At 48.0% G+C, this 18,733-nt stretch overlaps 1 protein-coding gene across 3 annotated transcripts in view; it reads right to left on the bottom strand.

The window, feature by feature from the left end:
- The window catches only part of CHRDL2 (chordin-like 2), a 35,004-nt gene extending 16,326 nt beyond the window's left edge, over positions 1–18,678 (bottom strand). For 2 of the 3 annotated variants that reach the window (XM_005867070.2, XM_005867071.2), the window contains exons 1-3: positions 18,310–18,678; positions 4,341–4,453; positions 102–195 (exon numbers count right to left, since the gene is read on the bottom strand). In XM_005867070.2, the coding sequence (XP_005867132.1) occupies positions 102–195; positions 4,341–4,453; positions 18,310–18,391 (289 nt within the window). In that variant the 5' untranslated portion in view covers positions 18,392–18,678. Of the gene's footprint in view, positions 1–101; positions 196–4,340; positions 4,454–18,309 lie in introns of those variants that run through there. The other variant, XM_014540382.1, reaches the window with a different exon arrangement.
- Between the last annotated feature and the right edge of the window lie 55 nt (positions 18,679–18,733).

Genomic DNA, 18,733 nt, shown 5'->3' with positions numbered 1-18,733 from the left:
AGAGACTGCCCCTCTCATTCCAGGGGCCTCCCTCTGCCAGAGGCTTGCATCGGAGGCGAGATAAGGGTCAGGGGGTACAAGGGATGAACGAGGCTACTTACCTACACACCGGGGACAGCACTGCTGTGGCTCAGTCACAGGCTGGGGGCAGTGGACAGGCGGGCAGTGGAGGCGATAACAATTCACATGGGCATTCTGAAGGGGACACAGCGGTCGGTCCTGGTTCCAAAGAGCCATTGCCTCCCGCCTGAACCCGTCCTCTCCCAAAACCCACTCATTTTAAGCCTGAGATGGGATAAAAACAATAAACTCGTGTGTCCAGTCTCGCCCCTTCTCTTGCTCTCTTGTGTAGCTCGCCCATCCATGTTTCTCCCTGACCACGGCGGAAGGCACAGTGAACATGGGCTTGAGCAGACCTTGTGTCCCCTTCATGGTGTTTGAGACATACAAGTTAAAGCCTTGAGTTACTTCTACATTGATCTGACTGTGTTATTTTAACTTCAGGGCTTTGTTCTTTGACCTCTGAGCCTAAACTTCATGGTTAGAGAGGAATGTGACATATGAGGACAAGTGACAGGGATGGAAACAAGACTAGAAACCTGATGTGGAGCAGGCCCAGGGCTTTGGGATTCACTCCCTAAATCTCTGGGAGGTCTGGTGACCTTGGCACCAGAGAAGGAAGAACCCGAAGTTCTTGTGCTTTTTCAGGTTCAGCAAATGAAAGAGAAGGGAGCAGAGAAACAGGACAGAGAGAGATGAGGAGCTGGAGAGAGAGAGGCCACCACACCTCTTGTCGGTTTTCCCATTCCTAGGCTTCCCACACCTTATCTCCCCTGTTGTGAGGGTCATTGCGCTGTGCTGTAATGAACCATGTACAACCGTGTCATCTATTCACCATGAATTCCCAAGAACAAAGACCAAGTCTCATTCCATTCATCTCTGAATTGTCAGCATAGGGCCTGGCTCCAGGCTAGTACCTGCTAGAGTTTGAATGAATGAGTGAGTGAATGAATGAGAGCCAGGAACGGAGGAATAGATGGTCTCTCTCTTAGAGAAATGGAGCCAACTTTGTTCAAATTTTGAAGTTGGCAAGTTTGTTTCCTGTTTCCTTGCACAACTGAGTGCCCAACAGCGCTTCTCCCAGAGGCAGCCTCTTACCCCATGGAAAACCCAGGCCCAGGCCTAGTCCCTCTGGAGTCACTGCTTCCCTAGGAGTAATCTGGGCTGAGGCATCATAGAGTCCACAGAATTGGTCTGAGCTCCATAAGGGGCCTCCAAGAGGCCTGGCACACAGGGGTGCTTAACAAATGTCCAGAGGGTGAACGGAGCCCTCAGGTGAGAAGTAGGGTAGAGTGCGAGGAACTGTGTGGTCTGAAGAGGCAGAATCTCTCTCTCGATTCTGTCCTTGAAGGATCCCAGGGATGAAGATGATCAGCGACATGCAGCAGGAAGTGAGATGGAGAAAGGCCAGGGTTGAAAGGGCAGGGTGCCTTGCAGCCAACGGTGCCTCTCAGGAAAATCGTAACTACTGTGTCCTGAGTGACTACTAGGTAGGGGCTTTATGTTAAACAAACAGAAATGTATTATCTCACCTCACCTTCTCAACAACCCTAGAGGTGGATACTATTGTCCACACTTTCAAAATGAGAAAAGAGCTTCTGAGAGGTTATGTTGCCTGAGATGCCACAGCAGGTAAACATACCTCCAGGGCCGTGCACTTTCCATGATGCTGAGCTGTCTCTGGTGGACGGAGCGAGGACTCGTGCATTCACTCAGTAGTCACTGCGTGACTACTGAGAGCCAGGGACTTAGCAGTGAATGAGACAGACAGGTTTCTGCTCTCATGGAGCTTACATCCTTGCAGGGGAGACAGACCATAAAAAACAAGCAAGTAGGAACAAGATCATTTCATGCCTGGCCAGTGTGGTTCAGTGGTTGAGCATCGACCTATGAACCAGGAGGTCACAGTTCGATTCCCAGTAAGGGCACGTGCGTGGGTTGCAGGCTCCATCCCTAGTTGGGGGCATGCAGGAGGCAGCCAATCAATGATTCTTTCTCATCATTTATGTTTCTATCTGTCTCTCCCTCTCTCTTCCTCTCTGAAGTCAATAAAAATATCTATATATATAAAAAGGCAGTGGCTATAATGCTGTAATGACCCAGGATCAGTCACCAGGAGGTGCATTGATATGTCCTGCAGCAGCGGGCGGGACTCTGAATCCGGCGGCGGCAGTGGGCAGGGCTCTGGGTCCTGCAGCTCGCGAGGTGGGCGCCCATGGCTCGCACGGTGGCTCGTGGCAGCGGGCTACTCGCGCACAATTTTCTGTGCACTGGGCCTCTAGTATATATATATATTTAAAAGATTATTTCATATGTTAAATTTATGATAATAACCACATAGGGTAATGTGATTGAGTTAACAAGGTTAGACTATTTTAGAAACAGAAGTCCGAGAAAGCCTCATAAGGAGGTAACACTTATGTTATGAACTGTGAGATGAGAAGGAACTGTGAGAACATCCAGGGGAAGAACATTCCAGGAGGAGGAACAAGTAGGAGTGAGTTTGGAGTGTTGGTGTGGGTAGGAAATGAATTTGGAGAAATAAGGCGAAAGTCAGATCACACAGAGACACTGTAGGGGGTTTGAGTTTTACTTTAGGTGCACCCAAAAGCTACTGGAGGGTTTCAGGGACTTTGGAATGACATGATCAGTTTCATGTTCAGCAAAGATCCTTCTAGCTCCTATGTGAGGTATGAGTTTAGAGAAGGGACAGGGAGGCCCATCGGAAGCCTTGCGTAGCATCCAGGTGAAAGATTGAGAGATGAAGATGCTTAGATTAGGGGGAGCAGGATGGTGAGAGAAGTGAAGGGATTCAGGGTATATTTTAGGGGTATTGGCTATAGCTCTTTGGGTTGAGAAAACTGTGTATGTAAACTCTGGGGAGGGAGAAATGAATTAGCTTCCGTGGATCACAAAACTTGGACTTTGTCAACTGGACCACATAATATGTCTGGAATTTTCTGTTTGGGTTTCCTTCCTGTTCTTTGGCTGTATTTCATAAAGTTCTTTTTGAAAAGCTGATTGGCCTCAGATGTGCTAAGGAAAAGCAAGGGGAGGCAGTCCTGGGGGGCTGTGCCCCTGTTGGCAGCAGAGTTCCACCTGGGCCAACATGGTAGAAGCAGTAGGGAGTCAGAGGGAACGGCCCCAGGAGGAGGGAGACCCTAGTGAGCAGAGTCAGGAGAGGGGCTGGCCCACACACCGTCTACTTGCCAGGGTCCCCTCAGATGCTCTTCTCTGCTCCCGCCCTGAGCTGAGGATTGTTTAACAAGGGAGGCCCTTACTGGCCTTCTGCACTCCTCTCATAGCTTTTGAAGGCAGAGAGAGGGCCTAGGGTACTGGCTCCAGCTGGGAGCTAGGTACACCCTCCCTCTAAACACCGGCACCAGACAGAGATTGGTAAGGACATCATGCCAATCAGGCTGGCCTCCAAGCAACTAAACTAAACCAAGGGAAGTTTCAAGCCTCCTAAACCATTCCCTCCTTCCCTACCCTTCCAACCTTATACCTGGCCTGAGGATTCTGGACCACACGGAGGTCTCATTTATTCCACCCAGCTAATTGTACAAGGCCCTATGAAGGCTGCTGGGTTGGAGATGGGTGGCAGGGGAGAAGAGGTGAACAAACAGACAGGGTCCTGCCCCAATCTGTTTAGCCTTTGGCAGGACACTGAAGTAGACATAAGCGAGCTCCCAGGAAAGCCTGCTCTCAGGCTCCATCCAGGAGCGGCAGTAACTGACAGACAGATAATTACTATACCTGGCCAACAGTGACCAGGATAAAGGGACCGAGAAACTTATGTGGGACCCAGAAGAAGAAAATGCTTGTAGGTGAGGGATCAAGTGAGGCTATTGGTAGAGGTGGCATTTGGCCAAAGCCTTGAAGAACAACCCTTTGGACCAGTGGAATTGGGGGGATGCATCCTAAGGTGGAGTGGCAAGAGAGGGCTGGAGGAAACAGCATGAGGAAAGGAAGGAATGGGAGGCCTGGCCAGAAAGGCTCTTTTGTGTCACACAGGAAGCAGGGAGGTTGGCACCAGCAGAGGTGGAAAGAAGGCTGGGATGAGAGATGGGAGACCCGAGTCCCGGCCCAGCCCAGCTACTGACCCGTTGTGTGACATCTCTGAAAGGGGTGCAGTGGTGGTGGCAGGTGCTGTGTACTCCCAAGTTCCTAGGGAGCCTGGTGCCTGAGCGTTCCTGACCTCCAGAGTCCCTGACCTTGACTTCTCTCAAGGTCGCCCAGACATACCTGACACAGGCGGCCAGGTGGCCAGAGGGACCTACCTCGGAACACGTGCAGCGAAGGCAGTACATCAGGCCCTGTGGCTCCAAGTAGGGGTGCCAGCTCTCGCCCGGGGAGTATTTCTTCCCGTGGAAAAGGCAGAACATGTCTGGGCCTGGCAAACCAACCAGTGCTTTGTCAGTCCCGGGAGGCTCCAACCAAAGACCCTGCCTCATCCCTCCTTCTTCTGGTTCTAGGAAGAATGTCATCTGGACCACTCAGGCAAAAGAGAACCCATTGGACATGCTCTCCCAGTCAAGGGGCCAGAACATCTGAGTTTGAATCTCAGCTTGACCGCTCCCTTGCTGGGTGACTTCAGGCATGTCACTGCCCCTCTCTGAACTTTAACACTTCTCTCAGGGGTGAGTTAAGGGATGAAGCAGTGAAAGTGCTTTAGAGATTCAAATTGTGGTATAAATGCTAGTTATGATTGGATGGATAGTTTGAGGCCCAGAGAGGATAAATTACACTCCTAAGGTCACCCAGCAAGCCGGTCACCAAGCAGGCATGGCAGCCTAAGCCTGACTGGCTCCTTTCCTTTTCCTTTGTCTCATTTTGCTTATTTGTTTACTATGTCTCTATCCTCCCCTCCCTTGCCCTCTGCTGCTCCCCTTCATTCTCTCTGACCTCCCTTTTGAATAAAGCCGCTCACAGCAGTTTCCTTGCTTTCATTCAATACTGTGTCCCTATATCTCAGCCAGCCATGATGGATAGTGCTTGAATTGGGAAAATAAAGTACTGCCTAGTGCAGTGATGGCGAACCTATGACACGTGTGTCAAAGGTGACATGCGAACTCATTTTTTTGGTTGATTTTTCTTTGTTAAATGGCATTTAAATATATAAAATAAATATCAAAAATATACATCTTTGTTTTACTATGGTTGCAAATATCAAAAAATATCAAAATATGTGACACGGCACCAGAGTTTAGTTAGGGTTTTTCAAAATGCTGACACGCCGAGCTCAAAACGTTCGCCATCACTGGCCTAGTGAAAGGTTAGAAAACTGACTTTAATATCCTTAAAAATAGTCATCGGTACTATTGCACTGTCAACTGATTATTGTGTGCGTGATTGCACATCAATTATTTTTGTCATCTGCATATTCATTGTCAATATGGAGATGAATGCTTCTAAGAATGTTTGCAATAGTTACATGATGTCTGCTAGTTCTCCTGCAATCCTGTTTTCTTTATTTATTTATATTTTCTTTATAGACAAAGGTATTACATATGTGTCCTTAATACTATGATTTCTCTCTTTTCCACCTCTTGTTTCCGAATGTGTCTCCACTGGTTGAAGCCAGCTTAATGTCAGAGAACAAGGGGCCTTTTCAGGCAGTCCATCTACATCAGACTCCCAGGATGCAGATAAAAGATGAAGAGTAGATCAAGAAGGAGAAATGGAAACTGACGCACAAATTGAGGTTTAAAAGCTCCACCTGTTAAATTAATATGATTATCAAAGGACCAAGGAACCCAGTTGACATCTAAGATGCACATGGACTGTGAAGATATATATCAGTATTTTCAGATCAACTCCATGTCTAGAGAGTTAAGCACTATCATTTGTAATATAAAAGAAAAAATATTAATAAGAGTTTCTAAAACTAAATGCTATAATATTGTTTTTTAAAAATAATTTTCCTATCATAAAAGTTCTGTTCAACTGTAAGGATGAATAAAATATCATAAACATTTGTTCTGAGAAAAGAAAATCCACCTTTGGCATTTCCTTTTTGTTTCAAAATGCAGGGAAATGTAGTTCCATGTAAAGACAATTTTACCCAAACCTGCTATTTTTCTAGAACTTGGAATGTTGTTAACCCTATCCATAAAAAAATTATAGAGTTGGTAATTTTTTTGTGGATTTTTTAAAGAGTATACAAATATCCATTCAATTTTGTTACTCACTGATAAGTGGCATTATCATAAGATTATTACATTTTTATTATCTCCTAACTAGAGAATAAGAATGCGTCTAACACAGGATATATAAAATACCAACATCTACTTTTTAACACTTGGCTTAAGTACAGTTGGTAGATGTAATAGAAATTTGTGTTCTGTCCTCTTTATTATGAGTTTGATGTTTTAAGTAGGTTTAACATAAATAAATGAAGCTAATATCAATATAATGCCTGCAGACTCTGTAATTCACTCCGAATACATACTGCTTTAATGATTACTTCACACAGGTGCAGAGTAATCAAATATAGAGATACACTCAATAGATTGCCAAGATGTGGCTGTTTCTAAAATTGCAGAATTTATTTGATAAAATAGTATCTCCTCTTGAGGATTTATTAGCATAAAGTGATATTCAGAAAGTTTTATGTCTAAATCATTATACCAATGATACATAATCCAAGTGAATTTTCAGAGGAAAAAAATTGTTTTCAAAGCCAATGGTTACCAAGGGAGTTTATAGAAGTTTAGATAGATATTAGCATTTTTATGTTTTATTTTATTAACTAGCAAAAAACTTTTTAAATGCTAAAAATGTCCTTCTTTCTGGTTATTCTAAGAATACAAACTTATTCTTAACCTGGTTTTTAAAAAATAAAGCTAACCTACTATCATTTACTCAGCATAAATGCTTATAAAGATGAAAGCTTTATTTAAAAAGTATGACTTACACTCAAGGATACTAGATATGAAAATTTGAAAATGGCAATAATCATAATTTTTCTTCGGCTAACAGAAACTCCAAACTTACATAAATCTGTGGGGGAACACTGAGAAGGCAACCATTAGTAAGAAGGCAAAATAACTACTCCTATAAGTTTCTTCAATAATTGAATGATAAAATAGACCCTTTTGTAAGATCTAATAGTGATGACAGATAAACAGAAGAATTTGTAAAATGGTTCTGAGTTTTCAGAAAGCTCACAGAAACAAACAATTTGTGCTCTTTGCATGATACCTACAATTTTATTAAGAAAAATGCTTTCAGTTGTTTTAATGTCAGGCCTTAGAAAGTGGTTAATTTTCTTTTTCTTTTCTTTCCCTTTTTTTTTTTTGAGTGGCAAAACTCTCTTCAAGGAAAGGTAAATATTTGATGTAATAAAATGCTAGCATTTATAAAATTTAGGTTTTTAGAGAGAAAAAATATTAGATATAGATGTTATCTATTCCTTCTGTTCTCTAAAAAAATGTTCTTTTAGAATAGTCTGGAATTCTCCCTCTACTGAATCATGCTTTTAAAATTTATGCAGTCTGGCTTCTATCCCACTTTTAATAAAATGGATCAGTGACTTCTTATTTACAAAATCAATCGCCTCAATAACAATAGTTTTTAATATAGGGTGAGGGGAGGAAGAATAGAAAATGTGGGAAAAATAAGTAGAAGATAACCTTAATGGAGTAACAGAAGAAGTACTATGTAACTAAACTAAAATGATATGAATAGAACTACTACTTTAAAACAGTGAGGATGAAGCTATAACTTATAATTGCCTAAAGAAAAACCCAGAGAGATTTTTTCCTCTCTTTATTGATTAAGGTATTACATATGTGTCCTAATCCTCCCATTGCCCCCCCACCCCATCACGTTCATGCCCTCACTCCCCTGGTGTCTGTGTCCAGTGGTTAGGCTTATATGCATACATACAAGTCTTTTGGTTGATCTCTCCCCCTCACCCCGACCCTCCCCTACCTTCCCTCTGAGATTTGACGGTCTGATCAATGCTTCTCTGTCTCTGGATCTGTTTTTGTTCATCAGTTTATGTTGTTCATTATATTCCACAAATGAGTGAGATCATGTGATATTTATCTTTCTCTGACTGGCTTATTTCACTTAGCATAATGCTCTCCAGTTCCATCTGTGCTGTTGCAATCCTGTTTTCTTGAAACGTCCACCTCTCTCTCACCTCCCGTAGCCAACCATTCCCGCGGTCCTTTAGGCTCTTTCTAGAACCCACCAGCCCTCACCTCTTATCCTCTCACTGCCTAGCAGCAGGTCAGGGCTCCAGGTCAGGTTGAAGCTCTAGGCCCCACCCCTCTGCCTCTTGCCCAATCCTTCCAACTCTCCTCCACTCAGGTACCTGCTGATTTTTACATCCCGAAGAGATGCTATCGTTCCTATAGGAAAGCTCTCCATCATCTTGAGACTAATCTGAGTTCTTTTAGGGAGGCACCAGGAGCCTCAGTACCAGCGAAATGTCCACAAAGGCTTGTTGAGTTAAATAAGATTGAAATACAGAGAAAGGAACCAACATTTATTAACTATCTTCTCTTTACATAAATGACTTACCTCATTAACATTTATTAACTATCTTCTCTTTATATAAATGACTTACCTCATTAACATTTCTGTTAATGGTGGAAAGAAGGCTGGGAGCGATGGGAGACCCAAGTGTGACCCATCTCTCATCCCCTTCTTTCCACCACTAATGGGTTAGTGCTTGTAAAGTGCTTACTTGGCTCAGTTTCTGACTTATGATCATCACGGAGACAATGACCCTGCAGGATGGACATTATCATCTTGAACAGACATTTAAACTTACGGAATCACTGGAAGCAGGACACTGTAGGGGGCGCTCACACACAATGCTCCAATTCCCTCTCAGGGCAGGGTGGGCTGGCGCTCAGTCCCAGGCACAACAGCTCCAGAGCCTAGGCGCTCAAGGGCCATTCCCAACCTTTAGAAAACTTCCTTTGTAAGAGGCTGAAATCGGCTTCCCTCTGGCTCACCGCACTGCTCTTGCCCTGCCTCTTGGGGCTCCCAGAACAAGGGTTTGAGGCCACGGTCATGATGCCTCAGAGTCTGTGTTTCGATGGCCATTGGGGACTGAGGAACACGGGGCTTAGTTCCTTCCTTACCCCTCTTCGGTCCCCCAAAGTAGAAGAGGGGATCAGGCAGCAGATCCGGTTCCCAGCAAGGCCCCGGCTGGCCCGTATCAAATGAGGAGTGTTTATCTCTCAGCCTCCGCTGGCAGAGAGGGCGGGACACGGGCCCAGCTGGGGTCCTTGTCGGAGCCAGCCCAACTCTCCAAGGATTGAATAATGTCTTTCTTCCTCAGTCCCCTCCTCCAGCAGGGAGGGGCGATTGCAACACTCCCGTGGCCTTAGATCTCAGCCGTGTTGCTGAAGAAACCTTGTCCCACCTTCTTTGGGGCAGCCCTGTAGCCTGACTCCTGTGCCAATTGGCACCCCCTCCCCTCACCGCCTGCACCGAGCATGAAGACAGAGAATGTCTCAGCCCATGGCCAGGCCAGGAGGCCCTTTCCCCCACCTACAGGCCTGGCAGCGGCTGAGAGTGTGGAGGGCCTGGCAGGCCGTCCCTCAACCCCAGGAGGCCAACTGCAACCACAGTCCCCACCTCACCAAGCCCTCCTAGGTGAGAGGCACAAGGAAGGGTGACAGTGCCTGGAGCTCCCTCTTCCTCTAAGGAGGTGAGTACCCAGGGCCATGTCAAAACCAGGCAGGGGTGGTCTCTGCTCTGTCCCTGCAGTCCTGGCACTAGCCCCAGCCCTTGCACATGGCTGATGGAAGGAGCGATAGGTTCTCATGCTACCAGTGCACTGGGACATTGAGGAAGACCCTTCCCTTCTCTGAGTCTCAGTTTCCCAGCTGAGACTAAGTGTGTGTGTGTGTGTGTGTGTGTGTGTGTGTGTGTGTGTGTGTGTATTCAACAGTTTTCTGCACAGATAGTTTATAAATCCATGATTTCAAAATTCTAAGACTCCAAGGTTCTAGGTGTCTAAGATTCAAGATCTGAAAATTCCATGTTTCTAAGAGCCTGCATTTCATTAGAATGTGAAGCCTCTAGAATTGTACAATTTTGTGGTTCTAACATTCTATCTTTTTCAGCTTCCATAAGCTAGCATGTGTTTATGATCCCATTCACCCAGACTCTCAGGGGCTCCAAGGGGAGGTAGGACCAGGTTCAGGGAGCCAGTAGGGCGTATCCTGAGTGACACAGAGAAGGCAAAGTTTGTCTCTCACATCCCCTCCCTTCTACTCCCTCTAGTCCTCTGTGGCCTCCCACTCCTGCCCTGACCTTGGGCCTGTCCTGCTTTCTCCCCACCCCACCACCAAATCTCATCCCAACCACCTGTACCACATCTTTCTCCAAGTCGGAGGGCCAAGTGGGCCTTTTGGAGTTAATGGCCCCTGGCTGTGATGTCTAACCAGGGAAAAGACTGCTAGTGGGGGAAGTTTTTGTTTGACAAGAGTTATTGGCCCTGTTTTAGGCTTTATAGAGACAGAGAAGAATTAAAGTTAAAGAGGTCTCATCCGCCTCAAAACCCCTCACTCAGTGAACTCTGGCTTTGGAGTCAGATAGGCCAGAGTTCAAATTGGATTTTGCTTTCATTTGCAGCCTGAGTTTAGACAAGTTACTTAACCATTCCAGGCCTCAGTTTCCACTAGGAGTAATAATCTCTACTTCTTGGGGTTATTGTAGAATTAAATCAGATAATATATGTAATATGCCTAGTGCCTGATACATATTAGATCTCAATTAAATGGTAGGTTAAAAATTTGCTCCCCCAAATTTCTGACAATCTCTTTCTTATGGTATTTCTTTGATTCCCAGAATTCTATGAGTAGCCCCAGGCACCTATTAGGGCATGAACATCAGGGAACCTGCCACCTAAGTCAAGTCTCCTTTTCAACCTCACCAACCTTGTTCCTGGTGGCTGCTGGTATTCTCCTAGCCCCGTGGTCGGCAAACTGCGGCTCGCGAGCCACATGCGGCTCTTTGGCCCCTTGAGTGTGGCTCTTCCACAAAATACCACGTGCGGGCGTGCATGTGTAGTGCGATTGAAACTTCGTGGCCCATGCGCAGAAGTCGGTATTTTGTGGAAGAGCCGCGGTTTGCCGAGCCGCAGTTTGCTGACCACTGTCCTAGCCCAACTCACAAGCCAGGCTCTCGACCCCACCTGGTGTCTACACAGACCTTGGACCTTGGGATGGGATACAAGATGAAAGTGGACCAGAAAAGTTAGAGGAGAGAGTGGAACGGCAGGGGTGAGAGACCAGAGATCAGGCTGGAGAGAGAGGCAGGGACCCAGACAGGCCTTGACAGCCTGAGGGCAAAGGAAAGCCACAGAAAAGCTTTAAACCAGGGCATGCCAGTGACCAGGTTTGCATTTTAGAAGCATCACTGTGGCCGCAGGAATGGAGAGTGGATTGGAGGACAAGGCTCGAGGCAGAGCAGCCAGGGGGAGGCTGTTGCAGTCATCTGTTTTGAGATAATGTGGACCTGGACCAAGAAAGGAGCAGCGCCCATGGGCGAAAGTGCAGATCTGAGGAACACTTAGTAGTTCCAGTGGGCAGCTTGGGGGCAGACTGGATATGGGTGGGGAGGGTGAAGGAGCAGTCAGGATGGGATTGAGCTTTCAGGGCTGAGCAAATAGGTGAACTGGGGTACTTGGCACAATAAGCAGCACATGCTATTATCATTAGTAACAGTAACATTACTCCCTGATATTCACTTAATGAGCTTTTTATGTATCAAGTTTTAGACAGGTCCATGGGCCGGGTACATGACAGTAAGACACAATGCCCACCCTCAAGGAGCTCACAGTCTATAGGACTGTGTGCAGTTTGACCAACGCTACGACAGTGGAAGCATCAGCTCTTTAGGGAAGGCTGCCCTGAGAAGATGCCTGAGCTGAGTCTTGAGGAGCTAAGAAGGTGCAGATGGGCAGGAGTAGCTTTGTGCAAAGGCACCGAGGTGGGGTGACCATGGTCCCTGCAGGCCACTGCAGGCGACTGGGGTGTCCTGGGTGCTAGTTCCCCTTCCCGTAGGAAGCTGTCCACTTGGATAAGCCACAGCCAAAGCTCTTTCTCTAGCTTGACACTGACTTAAAGTGACTGGACTTAGTTGACCTAATCTGAATTCAGGGCAGCAATGTTTACCGGACAGCATCCAAATGTTATCAGGCTGCCCCAGTCTGTCATAACCTGGCTCTCTCTTGCTTTTCCTGAAAAAAACGCTCTGTGATAGCCCTACCAGCATTTTCAGCCTCATTGCCTCTTGCTGAATTTCTCACTCTTCCACCCCCACCCCCTACCCTAGGCTCCTTCACACTTCTGTGTCTTCCCACCTGTGATTCCCCGCTCCAATGTTTGTCCAACTCCTTCTCATTCTCAAAAGCCTGTCCAGGTGCCACCCTTTCTGTCAAGCCGCCCCAGCCTCCCAGGCCACTGGCCAGTCCTTCCTCGGGGCTCCACAGAACTGAGTCCAGCCCTCTACCACTACTCTCATCACACTGGGCTAGAAGTACTTATTGAATGGGTTCTTCTTCCTTACTCAACTGTGAGCTTCTTGAGAGCAAGAAGCAGATCTTGCCCGGCTGGCATGGCTCAGTGGTTGAACGTTGACCTATGAACCAAGAGATCATGGTTCAATTCCTGGTCAGGGCACAAGCCCGGGTTGTGGGCTCAAACCCTAGTAGAGGGTGTGCAGGAGGCAGCTGATCAATGATTCTCTCTCATTGATGTCTGTCTGTTCTCTCTCTCTCTCTCTCTCTCTCTCCCTTCCTCTCTGAAATCAATAAAAATGTATTTTTTTTTAAAAAGAAGCAGATCTCAATGACTACTTCCAGTGCTCTGTGCAGAGCTACACAGAGGGGATGCCTCGTAAGTGAATGTGTGATGAAAGAATGCAGTCAATGGAGGGGGGAGGTTCTGGAAGAAGAGGTGATTGATGGCCAGTATTCCTTAAAACCGCTTTCTTTAACAAAAAGAGAACTTCATTATGTGATAGGAGAGCCAACTCTCTCTCAGCACGTTGGCTTTGCCACCTAACAGAAATTAGCCTTTGACCTCTCCTTTCCAGGTCTCACCATCTGAACTACCAAACCACCTACCAAACCAAACACCGTGTACAAAAAGGTCAAGAGCCTGGGCAGGTAGGGGATGAATGAGTCCATGATATTCACATGTAAGTCAAAATTTCCAAACTGTCTTATCCATGGTCATCCCACACTCTGCCTCAAAACTCTCATGCTAAGATAAAGGGCTCATAGTGGGTAGTGTGGTTGGGAATTCTTCCACTAGGAAGCAGAAGAGACAACCAGGAAGATGCTTCTGAGCTACAAGGGAAACTGGAGGGGGTCAGGAAGGGCTGGGGTATGAAGAGAGAGGCCTGGAACTGGGGCTGGTCTGTCCCCAGGCTGCAAGAACTCAGGAGACCTGCATGAACCAGGCTCCACAGGAGTGTGAGAACATTTACGTCTTATCCCTCGTGCCCACATGGTCATACTCTATTTACTTATAGTCCCCTTTCTGCCCAAACAAACTGCTCCCCTCCAAGACATAAGCTCTGCTATGAGCACTGGTACCCAATGTGGGAGGCCTCCTAAAGGAATCAGAAGTGAGAACCTCAGTTCCTCAGTGGTGGGGCTCTAGGGAAAGGGCCCTCGCTTCTCTGAACCTGACTCCTCTCATCTGGCCCGTGACAGATGTTCAGACGCATAGACTAACCTCAATGGAGAGGATCGTCAAATCAGGAAAGGGTCATGGGCAGAGATGAGACTGTTTATGTTCTATTCTGCCTTGGACGTGTAACTCTTAAATTCACAGAACCTTAAAACAATGTGGGGACTGAGATGATGTCCAATCCTTGAACAGATGTGGAAATTAAGTCCCAGAGAGGAATCAGGACTTGCCCAAGATCATCAATTTATGCCAGCACAAACTCCAAAGCCAGTCTTCAGATCTGAAGGAGGTGCTTATAGAAATACCCATCCCCTGAGGAACAGGACCAGAAAAAAAAAATGGCTTTAAATTGCAAACAAAAGAATTCAGGTGAGACATAGTAAGATTCTGAGTAGAAGAATGAGTAACAGAAGAAAATTGTGGAACAGCCTTCAGATGGGATCCTGCCCAGAGGCAGGGGATGCCTGAGTCATCTCCTCACCTCCCAGGGGCACCCTTCTCACAACAGTCCTTTTATTTGGGAGTCCAAAAGACTCAAGGTCCCTCTCCCAGAGCCAGGCGCCATGGCCAGTCGCTAGGGGAATTTGAGAGGCCAGTCCTAGAACAGGTGCAACAGCTGGCACAACTGCGCAGCTGTTGCCGGACTCTGGCTCAGCAGTATGCAAGCGAGTGAGTGAGACAGAGCCCTCTACTGGTGGGAGAGAGGAGGTGCAGAACTGCCCAGACAGACCTACAGAGGGCCTGCCTGGGCCAGATGTCAGGCCTTCACTCAGGCACCCCTCCCCCCTCCTGTACATCTGGACAGGTGGATGCGGATGTGACTAAGCTGAACAGAAAGGCAGGGTCCCCAATGGAGAGTCTCCCTCTACACCCCCTGTCCCATACTCTCTAGGTACTCTCTGAGGGTATCTACTCTTCCCTGGCAGGGCAAGAATACCAGGCTGCAGACCCCCCCCCCCCCCCGCCGCCCCCCCCCCCCCGCCCCGTCCTCACCAAAACTCCCTTTTTCCAAGGTCTGAGAAGACTCAGAATCAAGGCAACAGCATCTTTGGATCTTAGAGTCTAAGAATCACAGGATGCTAAAGCCAGAATGGTCCTCAATGATTATCTATTTGGGTCCAACCATCTGGCTTTATAGTTGGGGAAACTGAGGGGCAGAGAAAGGGAACTTGCCCTGTGTCACAATCTGAATTGGTGGTAGAGCCAGAGCTGGAGCCCTGACCTTCTGATTCCATAGGAGCCCCCTTGCCACCCCATCTCTGCTTCTGGGGTTTGGGATTCTGTCACCTGGGAACAGAAGCTTCAAGTCCCATAGAACAATAACCCATGGAGAAAGGATAGAGAGATCAATGTGTCTACTTCATAACTGACTCTCCTGAAAGCAGGATTGAATTGAGAGAGAAGAGAAGCATGCTGAACACCTTAAGGGGAAGGGCAATTTAGTAAGGGAAGGGCACAAAAGAGAGGAGCTGATGGGGCGGGGGGCAGAGCATTGGAGAGGGAGTCAAGATACTAGACAGGTTCTCATTCCGTCGAGAGATGAGTGCCCATCGTGACCAATATGCGTGCAGGTGACTCCACCTGGGCCTGGAATCAGCACTGCTCAGTGATCAAGTCAGGGATACGGAATTGGGGTTCAATCTGTGGTCAAGGTTTGAGACTCCCTCTGGGTTGGGGAAAGGACTCAATCTGTGGCTGGGGAACAGATCGAAGGCTAGAATGACCTTCGTTTGAATAGCTGCCACATGCACTCACTGGCCCTCGGCATCTGCAGGGCTGGGCCACTTCAAGAGTCTGCAGACTTGAGGATTGCCATCTGTTGGCACCGCTTCTGAAAGCATCTGAGATGTCACCAAGAGGTTTCTTACCCACAACAGGCCTGAGATCTGACTTAAACGAAGACAAGGACCTTCATAAGAGACTCATAGACACTGACAAATGACTGCAGGGTTGCTTCTAGATTTACAAATTGTCACTGGTAGACAAAATTAGGCTCAGAGGAGTGAAGTGATTTGTCCCAATTCACACAACCAGTAAGTGACAAGTCAGACACTACAAGCCAGGTCTCTATTCTTCCCTTTAATAACGTTGCTGTGTGGCTGTGGGCAAGTCACTAACCCCTTTTGGGCTTAGTTTAACTCTAAGGATAGGAAAATTGAGGGGTAGAAGCAGATGGTTTTCAAAGGCTGTTCCACCTCTGACATCCCAAAATCATAACACCTCACCTAACTCAGTAAGTCTGCTCTGTTATTTCCTGTGTGTCTGGAGCTAAGTTCCGGGCTGTAGCAGAGACTGAATACTGGCAGGTCCCAGCGAGAGATACGGACCTGAAGGCCAGTGGCAGCACAGGGAAAGGAGAGCGGAGTGGATCAGGTGGCCAGGGAAGGTTTGCTGAAAGAGGTATGCCTACGCAAGGTGAAGGGCTGACAAGATACGGAAGGCAATGAGGAGTGCTGCGGGTTGGACGTGAGCAATCCTGGAAAATGATCTGATTCTAGGGCATCTTTCCAAGATACAATAAGGGCAACAATATCTGGAGGAAAACCCTGGGGGCTAAGAAGGCTGTGCCAAGTGGGAGAGGCAGGCAAGGAGGGCATCCTGTGCTAAATCCCTCTTAAGAAACAACAGGCAAGTGTTAGGAGGAAACCTCCAGGGCTCAAGAAGGGGGAGGAGACATCTGCTGAGTACTAGGCATTGTCCCGAGCACTTGAACACAGGCACCTTCTCTCATCCCCTCAAGAACCCTTTGGGTTCCAGGTGAGCATGTGTCTTGGGCAGATGAAGAGACTGAGTCTCAGAGAAGTTGTGATTTATGAAAAACCACACCACTGCCAAGGGGCAGAGCCAGGACTTGAACCCAACACTGAGCTCTTTCCAGTTCTTGTTACTGAGGACTGCTAGAAATCTCATGCCGCTGGCAGTCCAGGGACCACCAGGCTCGCAGCCTGCCTTCAGGAGCAGAGACAAGAATGAAACAAAATCCAGCCCCACTGGCTCCAAAGAGTCACCTGCAACAGACAGGTGGAGGCGGGGAGCTGGGCTGTGGAGAGGAAGGAGCACGAGGTGGGGAGCTGGGGTCTTCACCCCAGGCTCTGCCCTGCCTCACCTGGAGTAAGTCGCTGCCCCTCCTGGGCCTCCGCTTCTTTGCTGGGTACTTCAGGATTTGAACTAAGTTCCTTCTTTCTTTCTTTTTTTAAAAATATATTTTATTGACTTTTTACAGAGAGGAAGGGAGAGGGATAGAGAGTTAGAAACATCGATGAGAGAGAAGCATCGATCAGCTGCCTCCTGCACACCCTCTACTGGGGATGTGCCTGCAACCAAGTTCCTTCTTTCTTATTCGGAGAATCTTTGTTTGGTTTTATATCGTCACAGCATTCTGAGAGATTGGCAAGGGATGAGGGGGGGGCGGGCCACCCGCTTATTTCGGGACAGCGAGGAAACTGAGGTTCAGAGATCATATAAACTAGGTGAGGTTACGCTGTGTCTAAGTGGAAAAGCATGAATTGGGGGACTGATACACTTAAAGAAACTACCATATGCCAACAAGTTGCTTTACATGTTTTGTGGTGGGTTTTTTTTTCCTAATTAAATCCTCTCATCAGTTCTGGGGTTTTTTTACTCCCATTTTATAGATTAAGAAACTGAGGTTCAGACAGATGCCCTCCATGCCTGCCTCCCACCAGCTGGTATTCAACATATCTGGGATAATGAAGACTGGCTTCTCTCACTGTGCCTGCTGCCTCCCAGACTCTCACAAGTCCAAATCAGGGCTCCTCCCAGACCCCGTGGGGCAGGGAAAAGCACAGGATTTGGAATCGTGGAGTCCTGGCTTCGGGTGGCTTACTAGCTCCGTAAACTTGAGCAAGTTTCTTTTCTCAGCCTAAGTTTTCTCATCTGTAAAATGCAAATGATACCCACCTCCCGTGAGTGTTGTGAGGATCAAAAGAGAGAACGGAAGGGGAAGGTTATCCTAGTTAGCTCTTCTTTCTCTCCACCAGCTCTCTATTTTATTTTTTAAAATATATTTTTATTGATTTCAGAGAGGAAGGAAGAGGGAGAAAGATAGAAACATCAATGATGAGAGAGAATCATTGAGTGGCTGCTTCCTGCACGCCCCCTACTGGGGTTCGAGCCTACAATCCCGGAATCTAACCTGGGACCCTTCAGTCCGCAGGCTGATGCTCTACCCACTGAGCCAAACCGGCTAGAGCCCACCAGCTCTCTTTAAAATGCAGTAGCCGTTTCCTCTTCATCACACCCTGGCAGCCAAACACAGGGGACTCTGCTAGGAGTAAGTGTCCCCCACCTCCATCCTCAGAACACAACGGCCAGCCCCCTCTCAGGCTGCCCTCAGCCTTCCATCCTCAGATCCAGGACAGCAGCCCCCTTGGCTCTGAATCTTGCCACGTCGTCACCGGCCCATACCTGCCCGCTGAGGAGCGCCACCCTGTAGGCACAGGTGCTGCCTGGGTGGCAGGCAGAACACGTTGGGGTCCCTAGTCCTGGCGCTTTCCCCGCACATCCCGGGGGCTCGCATCCCTCCTCTGCCCACCCCGGGCCTCCACCCGCTACTTACGAGCTCGAGCGTGGGAGTCCAGGGGGAACCAGAGCAGCGCGAGTCCCAACAAGGAAGAGAGGACCCTTCCCGCGGGAATCATCCTTCCTTCCCCCCGGCCAGGCGGCCAGGTGCCGAGCCGGGACGGGTGTGGGAGGTGGGAGATGAGAGGGACACGGAGGCAGCGGGGCGCAGGGCAGTCCGCAGACCCAGGGCGGGCTGCTGCTCCGGTGGGGAGGCGGAGAAGGGTGGAGGCGACGGTGAGGACCGCAAGGGATGCCTAAGGTGGGAAGAGGAGGAAGGCGAAGAGAGAACGCGAGGAAAGGAGGGAGAAGGCGGGGAGACGGGGAAGGTATGCCAAAGGGGAAACGCAGTCCCAGCAAAGGGGAAGGTGAGAGGGAGAGGCTGCGAAGAAAGACGGCAGCGGACAGGGGTCTGCCGAGCG

This window comes from Myotis brandtii, unplaced genomic scaffold (assembly GCF_000412655.1).
Source record: "Myotis brandtii unplaced genomic scaffold, ASM41265v1 scaffold244, whole genome shotgun sequence".
Taxonomy (NCBI): domain Eukaryota; kingdom Metazoa; phylum Chordata; class Mammalia; order Chiroptera; family Vespertilionidae; genus Myotis; species Myotis brandtii.
The sequence above is the reverse complement of the archived record's forward strand: the minus strand, read 5'-3'. Positions and strand labels throughout refer to the sequence as shown.